Source organism: Saccopteryx leptura, chromosome 5 (genome assembly GCF_036850995.1).
Source record: "Saccopteryx leptura isolate mSacLep1 chromosome 5, mSacLep1_pri_phased_curated, whole genome shotgun sequence".
In the NCBI taxonomy this organism is placed as follows: Eukaryota; Metazoa; Chordata; class Mammalia; order Chiroptera; family Emballonuridae; genus Saccopteryx; species Saccopteryx leptura.
This window is the reverse complement of record NC_089507.1, coordinates 181,452,480-181,467,093: the sequence shown is the minus strand read 5'-3', so window position 1 is coordinate 181,467,093 and position 14,614 is coordinate 181,452,480. Positions and strand designations below refer to the sequence as shown.

Below are 14,614 nucleotides of genomic sequence, written 5' to 3'. Positions count from 1 at the left end.
ACAGCCTTCCCCATCCTGGGCAGGGTACATGCAGATCTTGGCATTCAGCTGGGCTCAGGGCATAAAGGTGGCACTCTGTTGGGGACAGAATCCCAAGGCCACCAGAATTCAATGGGATTTCCCTTCCTTTTGCCTCTGGGTCCCTTTAAAGGGCAGAGAAAGGCCAGCTTCTCCTGAGGGCATTTGTTTAGCCCTCCTTGGCTTCTTTTTCTTCTAGCAGCTCAAAATCCCAGGATTCCTCTTGCTTCTCAAATTCTTAATTCAGTTGCAAGGGTCAGATTTACTTTCTTGAAAGACATGACCAGTGATGGTAGAGTCTCCATGACTGCATAAAGTTAGACCCGGATTTGCTGGGCTGAGCGAACACAGGATAGGGTCTAGTCCAGAACTCTGCCTCAGGCAGAGGCCCCATGACAGGGCGCCTGGTGCCTAAGGAGACAACAGCTAGAAAGATGGTTTTCCAGAAGGACTGTTCCATCACCGTGCATGACCGTCGAACCCAGACATAGGACCCGTAAGATTCTCAAAGCCTAGGACAGAGGTCTTGGGGTGCCCACGCCTGTTAACTCCTGCAGCTGGTGCCTGAAATGGTCCTTGAACCCAACTCTGCTGGACTCCCATTTGCAAAGCATGGATCTGTCACAGAGAACAATCCACAAGGAAAAAAAAGACACGCGGAGGGAACCAAATCCTATCCTTCTCACCAGCTTCTAGGGGGAACTGAGTTAACAGGAACACCCACATTTTCAATAATTTTGTTTCTCATATAACTTCCCTCAATGGTGCTGGGCTAGGAGACAAGACAAGAATGAAGTAAAAATCTCAGCTCTGCCCAAAATTCTCCAGAAAAATGCAGGGACCCAGTGCCCACGGAGTCCAGAGCACAGGAAGGAAGGATGGCAACGTAAAACTAATAGAGGCATCTGTTAGTGGCCTCTTTGCTGGCCTTGGGCCTTAGTAGCCACTTGCTGACGGGCCTGCTAGGCTGAGCCAAGCAAGGTGACTAGAGTCAACCGGGACAGACACAATGGTACATTACTGCAATGATGACCTGTGCTGAGACAAGAAAACGGAGGCTCCGGAAGGATCCCCAAGGGAGAGCAAATTGAACCTTTTAGGAAGGAAATGTCCAGCCAGTCCAGCAGTGAAGGGCATTTGAGATTATGGAAGAGCAGGAGGAGGGGACCAGTGGGTGACACAGGTGCAGCACTCTGCACAGAAGATGGGGTGGGGGACCAGAGGAGGCGCGCAGGGCACAGACTCAGGTCTGAAGATTAGGAGCCACTGGCAGAGCTTAAAGAGGGCCTTGCAGGACCAGGTTAGCACCTGAGAGCCCAGGAGGATCCGCTCAGCTGCAGGGAGGAGGATGCGGTAAGGGAGGGAGGGCTGGACACACCATCAGACATCCCCGTGCGTCAGAGCAAAGTGATTCCTGGACAGTGAGAAAGTCATGAAAACCCAGGGCTGCAGCCCTGCATGTCTCACAGGCCCCTGCAGCTGGCAGCCAGGGACCTACCAGCGGACGGCTGGACATGCATCTAGACCTGAGGAGTGTCTACAGGTTAGCTGCCCTTGTGCTTTTGTAAATCTCATCAAGCAGAGGGAAAGCAGTAAGTGTCCAGCTCAGGGGCAGTGTCAAAGGGGCCTCCTTCTGCAGGGTGCATTTGTCCACGGTGGCTGAAGACACCAACCAGCAACGGGGAAGAGATGGGCCAGCATCACCATGGGGTTGCACGTATTCACTCATCACACCTGCAGCCCACCCCTAATTCCAGGCACCAGGCACAAGGAAATAGCCAAGCAACCACACGGCCGGCCAGCCTTGGGAATACTCACTCCTGTTTCTTCTCACTTAACTTTGGAGACATCAACAAATTTTCTTAGGCATTTGTTTAAAAGACAAACAGCCTGACCAGGCGGTGGCACAGTGAATAGAGCGTCGGACTGGGATGTGGAGGACCCAGGTTCGAGACCCCGAGGTCACCAGTTTGAGCATGCGCTCATCTGATTTGAGCAAAGCTCACCAGCTTGGACCCAAGGTCGCTGGCTTGAGCAAGGGGTTGCTCGGTCTGCTGAAGGTCCGTGGTCAAGGCACATATGAGAGAGCAATCAATGAACAACTAAGGTGTCGCAGTGAAAAACTGATAATTGATGCTTCTCATCTCTCTCCCTTCCTGTACTGTCCCTCTCTATCCCTCTCTCTCTGTAAAAAAAAAAACAAAAAAAAAACAACAAAAAAAAAAAAACAAATGGGAGATGGCCCCCTGAAACCAGACTCTTAACCAGTGGTGTGCTAGTTGGCTGGCTCTCAGGAGTGAGGGCTCTGATGTGTACTGCTGGCCCACTCCCATGGTGTAAATGCTCCTCGCCTAGGGCACACTATGGCATGTCTACCAGAAAAAGACAAGTGCAATCGACTCCTGGGAGCAGGGCAAATAGCTCCAGTCACCCTACTACATTTAACCAACAACCCAAGAGAGGCTCACATAAAGGCCATGTGTGAACAGTTTTGAGAAAGAGCCCCCAGGCAGAAACTACCAAGCTCTAGTGAAGGCCACAGAGACCTTTCTCTTTCCTTCTTAGGCAAAGCATTAACCAAGAATAACCAGTCAGCCTGACCAGGCGGTGGTGCAGTGGATAGAGTGTCGGACTGGGATGTGGAGGACCCAGGTTCGAGACCCCCAAAGTCCCCAGCTTGAGCGCAGGCTCATCTGGTTTGAGCAAAGCTCACCAGCTTGGACACAAGGTCGCTGGCTCAAGCAAGGGGTTATTCGGTCTGCTGAAGGCCCGCAGTCAAGGCACATATGAGAAAGCAATCAATGAACAACTAAGGTGTCGCAACAAAAAACTGATGATTGATGCTTCTCATCTCTCTCAGTTCCTGTCTGTCTGTCCCTATCTGACTCTCTCTCTGTCTCTGTAAAAAAAAAAAAGAATAACCAGTCAAAGCCCCATCTGCTACTCCTGCCTTCCTTTATCAAAGTTCCTGTCTGGCTCAGAGCCACATCCACCAAGTTAGGACAGAAACTTAGCCTGTCTCGTTTCTGATTCTCCTTCAATGTGCCCAGAGAAGCGGCTGCAGCCCACACATTGGGGGCATTCTGAGGCCCAGGCCACCTTCTGTACCCACTGTCCCAACAGAGGAGGAAGGTAAGTAGGGAGAGGGAGAGGGTGAGAGCAACTTTCTCCTGAGAAGGAGAGGAGAGAAGCCCCAGGGAGCTCTGGCAGGGGGACAGCAGCCCCTTGTGTCTGTGTCCCAACTCATCTGACTATTGTTCAGAGTGCAGGCGTTACATATACAAGCCATCAGCTGACACAAGGAGCCAGGCTTTCTCTGCAGGACCTGTTCCACAGGCATCAGAAAATGGAGAAAAGCAGCTCCCACCCACTCCCCATGAAAACAACTGTGGATCACCTGTGCCCAGCCCCTTTTCAGGGTGTATGCCCTGAAACAACAGCCCATCCCTGTGGAACAGGCCAGTGACGTGATGGTCCACCCCATCACATACATACCTAACCCCACTTAACGTCCCTGCATTCTTAGTTCTGAGAAGGGAGCCACCATCGCACGAAGCCCCGTGGGGCTGCACGGGCCGTCCTCAGGGCTCACAGTTGCAGTGTGCACTGGTTTGGGGGCATTTACACTCAGCAAGCCCGAGCAAGGAGCGCAGCAGGGAAGCTGACCCCAGGATGCAGGGGCGGGCGTGGCTGTACCTTGTTGAGCTCCCGCAGTCTGCTCTTGGCAGCAGCCGCATCCTCCTGCTCCGTGGCCAGCAGCTTCTCCTTCTCCTCCAGCTGGCGTTTCAAAATCGCCACAGGGTCGCCCTTCTGAGTGGCCTAGAAATGTCCACAGGGCCACATTAACAGAGGGTACAGAGGGATCACCGGGTTTGTCCCCACCACCCAGCAGTCAGGCTCTGACCCAGGAAAAGAGCAGTGTCCTCATGAAGGGGGAGCAGGAACTTCAGGACGCGCGGTGCATCCTGCCTCCAGACACTCCCGGGGGCACCCGCCTCAGCCACCCCATCTGCGCAGCCTCCCGGACCTGCACGCATAGAAGCTGTCCCGCAACAGCACTGGGTCTCTGAAGTACTTTTTAGGAGAATGGTGCTTCCCATTCACTTGGGTCAGTGGAGGCCAGGGCCTCTTCCTGCCTACTGAGGGGCAGTGGCTGTTGTTCCTGGTTCAGGGCCCACCCCTTAATGCCATGTACAGCCCACGGGCTGCTGGCTGAAGCACAGAACCATGGGAGGGCAAGTGTATTCTGGGGACAGCAGCCAGAGCTGAGTCCTGGGCTCTCTCCTTGGAGGGCAGGGGTCAGCCTGAGCTTCTCCAGGCACGCACACCCAGAAAACCACTTCCACCTGCCCCCCATGCTTACTGAGTGAGCAGCTCCCTACAACTGCATGATATGTCACAGCTCAGCAAGGGCTGAGCCACTCAGCAGGTGCCACTGGCCTCTCAGGACACCCCTCAACATTTCTACCACTAAGTTGCCACAAAAGTCTCTATCAAAACTACCTACAATTTCAACTCTGATTAAGGAACAAATAAACAGCAGCTACTCATTCACCAAAGTACTAGAGGGTGGTGCCAGCCTCTGAACTGGCCCCAACACAGGGTTCCCTCAGTGTGCCCCAGGACCCTGTAATTCAGAGCTGGCCCTGGCTCTTTGTACATTAGTGGCCCCACCATGCTGGGCTGTGGCAGGATCTGCAGGGTGGATTCATGCAGCCCTGCTTGGAAAGGGCAACAGGGTTCTGCTGAGAAAGGCAAACAGAGGCTATGCCCTGTGCAGCGTGGCAAGACGGGCGTGGCCAGCCTCAGAACCAGGTAACCACTACAACTCACAGGTCCTGGGGCGGGGGGGCAAAACCACTAGGTCAGCTAGAGGACAATGAACGTGGACGGAGCGTGGGCCCACCTTATGCCAGGTGTCCTGAATGACACCAGACTTCTCCGACAGGATCTCAATGAGCCGCTGGGCCTCACCCTCGTTGAACACCATGCTTCCGACCGTGGAGACCAGCGTCTTGTAGGGGAGGTAAAGAGGACTGTCGGTGTCCAGGGGCCCTGTGCAGAGGGAAGGCAGGGACTTACACTCAGACATGAGCAGCCAAGCCCATCATGCCTGGAAGCAACGGGGCCAGTCAGAACCGAGGATTCTGTCCAGCTGCCTGGGGTACGGCTCCTTGACTTACAGCGGGTTTACATCCCAACACACTCACCATAAGGTGAAAATATCTAAGTCAAAAATGCATTTAATACACTTAACCTACAAAACATCATAGCCTTGCCTACCCTAAACGTGCTCAAAACACATTAGCTCACAGTTGGGCAAAGTCATCAAACACAGAGCCTATTTTATAATAAGGTATTAAATATCTCATGCTATAGATTATGTATATAGCTTTCAAATCTTCGTAAAAGCTGAAAAACTGTAGGTGGAACCCGTGCCAGTCAGGGACTGTCTGTACTCAGAAACGGATAAACTGAGGGTCCTGCCCAGAGAGCTGGGGGGGGGGGTCTCCCACTAAAGACAGAGTTCTCCTGGGTTGGGGTAGGTCCTCCTTGCCACACTTATCATCAAAATGAGCAGAATTAATCAAGGCAAAGGTGCTTTTTCTTCTTTCTCAGACAGGATCCTTCTTTTCTCCCTTCTCTTCTCAAACAGCCCACCCAGCAAGGCTCGCCCTGAGTGACCAAGCCCTGTGGCCCTGTGGGTGCTGACCGACCTGAGCCCGTCTCTCCCCACACACAGGCCCACAGCAGCACCCCGCGGTCCGGGAGGAGCACGGAGAGGAAGAGGCCCCTGTCGCCAGGTTGCTTCTCTGAGGCCCCAGGGAAAGGAGGCTGCCTCCCACACACCCAGGTTCAAACTCCGTTTCCAGCTCTCCCTGAATACAGCTCAGGTGTGTTTTAGGAAGGGAAGGCTGGGGTGGGTTCTTCTGGGAACGGGCCTACCCACCCCTCAGTCCTTTAGCAATCTCTGGAGGAGACCATCCTTTGCCAAAATCAAACTGTCAGCTCTGAAACACTCCTGATGCCATCCCCACCCCAAAAACTGTGCTCTCAAAGCAAAAGAGGATGAACTGAGGTGCCCATCTGGCAGGAGCCTGCCTGCAACGCCCGGGCAATTCCTTATGCTAGGGCTCAACTGTGCCCTGCAGCTGAGTGACAGGGCCAGGAATGCCCTGAGACAAAGGAAGCAGGCGGACTGCGGTGCCGTCAGCGAAGCCCACCTCACTGGGGACAATGAGAGGGGAGGCTTCCAGTGCAACCCTAAATTCTCTGGCTTGTCATAATATTGTCATCACAAGTCAAAGCATTTAGCATGATACCTTAAGGGGAATGTGGGACGTGGGTGAGCTGGCTGCTATGAAGACCTTGATTTTAGAGCTTCTTCAACCTCAAGATTTGAAGTAACCCCAATGGTATTAAAGGCCTAAGAGCTCAGAGTCATGAAAATGGGTGGGTGGGAGAGGGGGGAAAGAAGCATGTCTCCTTCAGCCTTCTGCCTTTTCATGGAAATATATATAAAATATAATTTTAATGGTAAACTTATGAACAGTAGAAAAAATTATGAGTACAGCTACACCAAAAGAAAATAAAAATCAGTCTCTGGTTCACTATTGGGGGAAACCTGACTGTGAGCTTCGTGGCTCCGGGCTTTCTGCTTCCCCCCCAGCCTGTACTCAGACACTTGCTGGCTGTGCTTTCCAGGAGGACCCCTCGTCTCAAAGGCACCACTGGAGTAAGCTGGGCAGGACAGCCTCTTTAATGCTAAACACTGCACAATCAATCTGCGGTCGTCACTCATAAAGGTACGCTGGCCACCAGCCATATGATGCTACCGGGCACTTGAAATGTGGCCAGCATGAACTGAGGTGTGTTACAAGTCGGGGTATAATCTGGATTTCAAAAGTCTTTATTTAAAAAAGAGAAAATATCTGTCATAATTTTTTATATTGATTGTATGTTGAAATTATATTTTGGGTAAACTGGGTTAAATAAAATATATCATTAAAATGAATTCATTTGTTTTTTGTTTGCCTTTTTAAATGTGGCTGCTGGAAAGGTTTAAATTCTACACGTGGCACACATGTGGCTCACACTGTGTTTCTACTGACCAGGCCAGTCTGCTCCTGTCCAGCCCTGGGGACCCCCCATGCACTCCCAGCTTCAAGTCCTGGCAGGACGCTCCTATCCCCGCAGGGGCCTCAAGAGTGACCGGGGGCTCAGGCCTCTCTTGAAGACTCTCCTTGAAGACCACCCTTCCAGGCCTCTAAGGCCCCTACTGCACTGCTGGGGTGAAGGGAACAGTAATGTGACTACACGTCCCTGTGAAATGTCATTTCCTTTACAGGTGTGTCACTCGTGGCCTCGACAAATGTGCATTCCCTCCTGGAGGGCTAGGAGAGACGGACCCCCAAGACACCCTGTCCACAAACTGTCTCTGAGTAGTACACCTTCAATAAAAGTTCATGTCATTATACTACTTTATTAGATACAGTAATGAAAAAAGTAATAAAAACTTGTAATAAAACAATGTCAAGCTATGTATTCAAAAGCTCATTCCTGCCGCGCCCACTCCCCTCACAGAACCTTTCATGGCCTTCCTCATCCTCATACAAACACTATCTTTTACATTATTTTTAAAGAGCCATTATTTTACATTTTTTCCTTTAGTCTTTTAGGTAAGAATGGTGCCATCTCTGTGCTTCCCACATCAGAGAAACAAAACCGGAAGGAAAAGGGACTGGAAGTAGGAACTGGAATGTCTGGACCTCTGCAGGGTCACATTTACTTCTGGGTTTCAGGATCCCCTCGCCACACCTGCAACACTAAGCCCACCTTGATGAGGTGCCCGTTACAGGAGACAGGCACAATGACTCCACCAACACACAGCGTAGTAACAGGAGTTCACACATGCCGGCACGTCACGCATGTCTCCAGCAAATACTTGGAAGACCAGAAATAATCCTTGGCATCTTGAAACCTTAGGGCACCAGAACAAATTTGTCAAAGATTCCGTATCAATCTGTTAAACCAAAGACCTCACAAAGACCGTGAGACAGTGAAAGCCAGTGAGACCAGCTCACTGAGGGCCTGCTCCTGTGTGATGCTGCGCCTACCTTGGTGCTTGAACCACCAGGAGCGGTGTGTGTGTGGGGGGGGGGACACCAGGCAGCAGGAGGGCGAAGAGTGACAAGCCAGAGCCTGTGTCTCACTGCTCTGGAGGAACCCAGACCCCTGTCTGAGCTCAGGCGGCTGAGTGGGGTGGTCTTGGGCATGTTCCTTCACCTCCAGGCAATGGGTCCCACGGACTGCACCGGAACCCTCAGAGCTACAGATTTGTTGAGGAGAGCTGGACAGAATTTTATGTGCCATCTGACCTTCAGTGCTGACAGCTAACTCAATGAAAAACAGATAAAGAAAACCACTGTGGGGCTGAACACACAATCGATGGGCTACTGCTGCCCCTGAGCAGAGGCACCATGGTTGGAACTAGCCCCTGGTGGCCAGGGCTCGAATTCCAGCTCAGCTCCGACTTGCCTGCTTATTTTGGACAAGTGGCTTTACCTCTCTCTGCCTGTTTCCTCATCTGTGAAATGGGAGAGTAATTGTTCCTCCCTCACAGCCTCACTGCAACATGCTTGAACAATGCCTGGCAGAGTAAAGCACTGCAGAATCCACCCACGAGGCCACCTTCACGCCCTAGTCACAGGAGACTCACAGACCTAGACCCTTCCTGGAACAGAGAGTGCAGCCGGGGAGGAGCTCCCGGTGGCCAAAGCAGTTCTGCCCTTTTCCTACTCCCATCCATGGAACGAAAGCCACACAGGGTAGTGCCCAGCAGCCGGCCCTCCGTGGACAGAGCGCCACAGGCTGTGGACCTTCCGGCCCCTGCTTACCCCTCTGCCCTCGCTCATGAGGTTACAGGAGAGCGAGGCGCCCCCTGCCGCCCTGGGCTCGCAGCACTCAGATAATGCGCACAATGCTTCAAATCCCAAAACTACGCTCCCTTTTGCAACCATGCCGGGAGGCTCAATCACCTAAAATTAAACTGGTTTTGCAAAAAAAAAAATGAAAAAACCCCACAAAAACAAAAAACCATCTCAAGAATCCTTCTCACTGTCAATCAGGGTCCTCTGGGGAGACTTTTCTCTCTGCCCACATAATTACCAGGGTCCCCAGTGGCCTCACTGGGCTCCACAACCCGGCACATTTCAGCATCAGCCCCCCCCCCCAGCATCCAGCTGCTGGGACAGCCCTCACACTGCTCACACCCAGCTTCCTCAACCAACAGGGAGGATGGCGCCACCTCCCCGGAAAGTGCCTGCTGAGCCAGGCAGCTGGAGACCCCTGGGAGGGGTGCCACCACGCCCTGCTAGGGCTGCAGCTCCACTCCAGGTGCTCGGCAGTGCTGCCCAGGGCAGGCAGGTCCAGGTGGTCTCCACACACAGTATGGACCACTGTGCACCTGGGCTGGCCTGGTGCAGGCGAGGCACCTAAGTTAGGGGTGGAAGTGCCAGTTAATTAGGCAGAGGAGACACAAGACGTGGCAATCACGCAGGAGAGCCACACTGAGGGAACCTGGGGACTGTGCATCACTGCAACTATGACAACAACGCCAGAAAGGCTTTAAACGGGACACTTGAGCCAAACACGACTGGGCACGGAAAAGGCGAGGGCTGGGCCACGGCAAGGGGAGCGCACAGGACAGGCTCTGAGGCCGGCAAGGGGTCTCACCAGTGGGGCGTGGGGGCAGGGGTGAGGCCAGACTAAGTCCAAGTCTTCACAGGCCCCAGTAATCTGCATTTCTTTCCATAGGCAAGGAGCAAGGCCTAGAAGGGAGCAAGGTTTGCATTTGAGAAAAATTATTCCAGGACATCCAGGGGACAAGGTTGGAGGCAGACAGATCAGGGAAGAGCCCAGGGCCAAGGGCCAGGGGCCAAGCCCGAGAGGATTTTGGAAGCCAAGCTGTTGGGACAGAGGCCCAGGTGTCAATCCAGGGATTCTGACAGCAGAACCTGCCGTGGGGGTGTAGTCTTGAGGGCTGGGGGACACCAACGACAAAGACACTCATCTTCTCAGGGACTGTCCAGACCAGTCTGAGGGCCGCAGCCACAGACACAGCAGAACGGCTGCTGCCTCTGGACTGTGAGCAGGATCCCCCCCCCAGTGCTGACAGTGTGGTCAGGGGACCTTTCCCAGTGCTCCCAACAGAAAGCCAGACATCAACCCCAGGGTGCCTTCCAGGCTGACATCCCCAACCACCTGAGCCAAACTCCAGTTGAGGGCCCCTGCGCCCGGGAAGGCCTCCCCTGCACCTCCTTGAAACCCAGGACGACGCAAGTAATCATCTCCTTTAGAGATGGAAGATAGGCCCCTGACTCCTGTTGACCCCAAGTCCAGAGGGCCTTCCCCTGATTCACAGACTGGCAGGCAGGCTCACCCTTCCCTAGAAACAAGAAACTTGGGCCAGCATCAGCGCTAGCTACATGCTCATAGACAGAGAGGGGTCATCCTGGGCTTGTGGGGAAGCAACCCTAACAAGGCCTTGATGAAAGCTCCCTCAAATGCACCATCAGGGGTAGCTGCAGCCCCTGCCGTCCCATCGGCCCACACCACAGTGGCGGCGGCCCCAGGCTGCACGCACATGTGGACTCCAAGCCCAGCACTGCGCAGGGGCTGGTCTGCCCTCATGACTGGATGCACTCAACCCCTGACTGCCACAGACACTAACATCTGGCGTTTTAAGTGCACTGGAGTGAAGTACAAACAATGTCAACAGCAATGCTATTTGGGGCCTTTGAATTGGGCCTTTTTCTTTGGTTGGAGAACAAAGTAATCTGTTAACTCTCTGGGCAATTATGCTTTTAATGATGTCAAATGGAATTTAAAAAATCCTATAAATTGTATGACTTTATTTTTCTCATTATACTTTTGTTTTTCTTCCAGATTTATAAAAAATCAATTTTATATCTGAAACATGAACATCACCTACAGTTTCTCTAAGACATGGTAGTACCACACTGACACTCTAAATATAGATAAAATCTAAAATCAATTAAAAATTTTTTAAAAAAGAAGAACGAATTGGATTTGAAGAACTTAAAAGAAAGTTAATAAAGGCTCAATAGTCCCACAGAGATTCTGTTCAGAGCTTCAGACCCTGAAAAACTGAGTTAAGTTTAAAAAGTATAAAACTTACATCCATACGTACCTGCCTGTGCCCCAGCCCTAAGGGGGAGCTGCAGATAGAGACCCAGGCTCGAGCTCTGGTGCCTGCCCTGCCATGTGCTGACTGCATGGTTTCTGCTTTGTAAAACAGGTAAAAATACAAATGCACCTTTCAGAATGTCAGGGGGATAAAGTCATGACGAAGAGCTTCATAACCCATGCACCTAACCAAACATCTGGTTGACCACAATGGGGTCCCATTCCCGGTGGTGACCCAGCATCAGGGCTCAGACCCTGCAAGCCCACAGCACTCAGGACAGCAGCACGGGGGACAGGGGTGGGGTGCAGACAGGAGGAAGGAAGGGGTGATGTTAATAGTTACACAGTTGAAGATGAGGCCCCTGCTAGGCGACAGACACCTTGAGCAGTTTTCCTGGTAGGTCAAAAATTTTCCCCATCTCCTCTGCCCTCTGGTGACCCCGGCCCAGTTCATCAGGAGAAAACACATGATCCCATTTGCACTTCCACCTTCTCTGGCAGATGTAAAGTGGCCTTTTGAGATCTCGCACAGCATGGAGCTGCCCGGCCCCTGGGGACACTGCCAGGTTTGCAAATGCAGGAACCACCTTAAAATGTCCTTCTTAGCTCAGTTTGTGACCTTTTACTGGGTGCCCCAAACTAGGACAGGCCTGAGAAGAACTGGCCACTTGCTTTCCTCTACCTGGCCCCCCTGAAACAGGAAGGACTTCCTTCTGCTGCTCAGAGGATGCTCAGGGGATCTCGGGTCAGGGCTGGACTGCCTCACAGTGCCTGAAAGAACAGGAGGTCTGCTTGGTACAAAGAGGGCCTGTTTATTTGACTTAGACAAATAATGAAGTTTTTGTTTATTTTCTATTTAAAAAATAATACACGTTACAGAAAAACTGGCAAATAAAAAAGGGTGAAAAGAAGATATTAAGCCTGACCAGGTGGTGGTGCAGTGGATAGAGCGTTGGACTGCGATGCAGAGGACCCAGGTTCGAAACACTGAGGTTGCCAGTTGAGCACAGCTCACCAGCTTGAACCCAAAGTCGCTGGCTTGAGCAAGGGGTCACTCACTCTGATGCTTCTCATCTCTCTCCCTTCCTATCTGTCTTTCCCTATCTGTCTCTGTCATAAAAAAAAAAGATATTAGGATTTACCCATAGTCCTGCCCCCTAAAGATGGCCTCTTTCTCCCACATGAGGGTGTGTGTCTGACAATGTGGTCATCATGAGGCTGTAAAAGCCTGTGTCTCTTAGGGGGTGGCTGGGCTCTCCCGGGCCCTGCCGTGGTGGCCTTCTGGCCCCAGTGTAAACAGTCTGTGTCTGCAGATGGGGAAGGAGTCAGGCATAAAGCCAGATCACCATCCAAGAAAGGAAGGCCATGCGCAGGGCACCCACCTGACCTCAGTCTTGCCCAGCTGCTACGCCATGCAAACCACACTCCAGTGGAAGCCCACTCTTCTACACTGATCTGAATGTGGATTTGCAGAAGGAGTATCCTGTATGTCCCAAAGCCAAGTCTTCAGTTTAACTAGCGCCCAGACCCACACTGCGCTAACCTAGAGTAACTTCCAGTCCTAGAGCAAACAGTTCTCCGAACAGTGCAATGCTAACATGCCCATCAGCACATGCTAGATGCAGGGAAGGCAGGCCAGCAGAACTATGCAGGAGAAGACTAAGTTGAGGACAAAAATAGATTTTTTTAAAAACCACCACCACCACATACACACACTTCCTGTGAAAGAAACAAGGCTTCCCTAACAAGCGCTGTGCAGAAGTGTTGAGGGAACAGTCAGAGAATGAGCCAGAGGAGGAAGCAGATGCTACAAACATTCCGAAGCCTGAGTTCTAGAAAATTCCCGGTTCTCTATGGTCTCATGAATTCCCTCTTCTGCAAACACTGGGACAAGAATTCGTGCCTTTTGTTTCATAAGCAAGTATTACCTCCTGTTCCACACATGGGTCTACGATACTGCCCCAAAACTCCCGCCATTTCCATAGCACCACACAAGCAGCAGCACTGGACAGAGGGCACTGGAAACTCACGTGGGCTCCAGCACGCGGCTACAGTAAGTGGTGACATGTGTTTGAAGAGTGATGCTGTACTGTCTTCCAATTGACTTAGCAATCACACATCTAGGGGTTTTCTTTCTAGAGATACTCACACAACAATATAAACACATCACTGCAGCATTAATTTTAATAGCAAAAAAACTACACACTACTTAATGTTAAATGAGACGTGCATGTTATGGAAAGTGGCAGCCCTGCAGATGTCACCAGTACATTTACAAGTAAAGAAAGGCAGTTCCCAAGCCGTGTGCACCGCAGGCCCCATCTGTGTGTTTGGTGTGATGAGCCAAGCACCCTGGGGCCCCCTGGAGTAGGTGGTGAATGGGGTGGAAGGCAAGGAAGAAGTTCTATGTCACCTTCCATGATTCTGTACTGCTTGAATTTTGTTTGCTGAAAACACATATTTACATAATAACAACTTCTAAAAAGTAAGAATTAGGAAGGCAGGCGTTCACTATCAAATTCAGCTACAGGCTAGTGGTAAAGAGCTGTCACATGGCCCTGATTTGCTAGCGTAGAAAAATTTTATCAGAAGTTCTGGAATAGTTCCAAGTAGGGCCTGTAGAAGCGTGTCCTGTGTCAGCCCCGCACCCACAGGGTCTCCCTTTAGGCACCTTCAGGGATGGTCCCACTAGGCCCAGCTGCTGATGACTACACAACTCTGTCTCTGGTGGAGCCCAGCCCTGGAGCAGTTTTTGCCACTGATCCGTCATGTGTCATGGACAGCCACAGCCTCCATGATCTCATTTGTCATATCTCAACATTACATGGAGGACAACGGGGAGCTCACCCCCACCCCACCCAGGACACAGGCAGACAGAACAAAGCAGAAAGGAGCTGGGTGGAGCCAACACAGGGCTGCAAAGATGTACTCATTTTCAGTCACCTGCAAGGTGATGCAAGAGGCCGCCTCCTTCCTAAAGACTCCTGTTTAAAGCAGTGCTGTCCAACAGACGTCGCTGTGCTGATGGAGATGTTGCTCTTCATCTGCACTGTCCAAAAGGGCAGCTGCTGGCCACAACTGCCTACTGAGCATTTGGAATATGGCTAGTGTGATGCAATCTTTCACTTTATTGACTTTTGACTGACTTGAATATTAACTTGTATGGCCCATGTGACTAGCAGCTTGCTTAGTGGACCACACAGCTCTAGATTCTAGCTCTTTGATGTCCACGGTCAAAACCTCCTGGCTCTGGAACCCTGCTCCATGTGAGTCAAGTCTCCTTGATTCAGAACTCCCCTCCCTGCTCCACACCAGTGGTCTGGAACCCCTCCCCAAGTGCCTGGCCACCGTCACCAGGCCACCACCCCCACACCAAGGCTACTCACAT

General features: G+C 51.8%; 1 protein-coding gene across 5 annotated transcripts in view; it reads right to left on the bottom strand.

The window, feature by feature from the left end:
* Positions 1-14,614, bottom strand: part of RRBP1 (ribosome binding protein 1) — a 74,212-nt gene that overhangs the window by 26,069 nt on the left and 33,529 nt on the right. For all 5 annotated transcript variants that reach the window (XM_066387086.1, XM_066387087.1, XM_066387090.1 and 2 more), the window contains exons 3-4: positions 4,925-5,073; positions 3,715-3,837 (exon numbers count right to left, since the gene is read on the bottom strand). In XM_066387086.1, the coding sequence (XP_066243183.1) occupies positions 3,715-3,837; positions 4,925-5,073 (272 nt within the window). The remainder of the gene's footprint in view (positions 1-3,714; positions 3,838-4,924; positions 5,074-14,614) is intronic.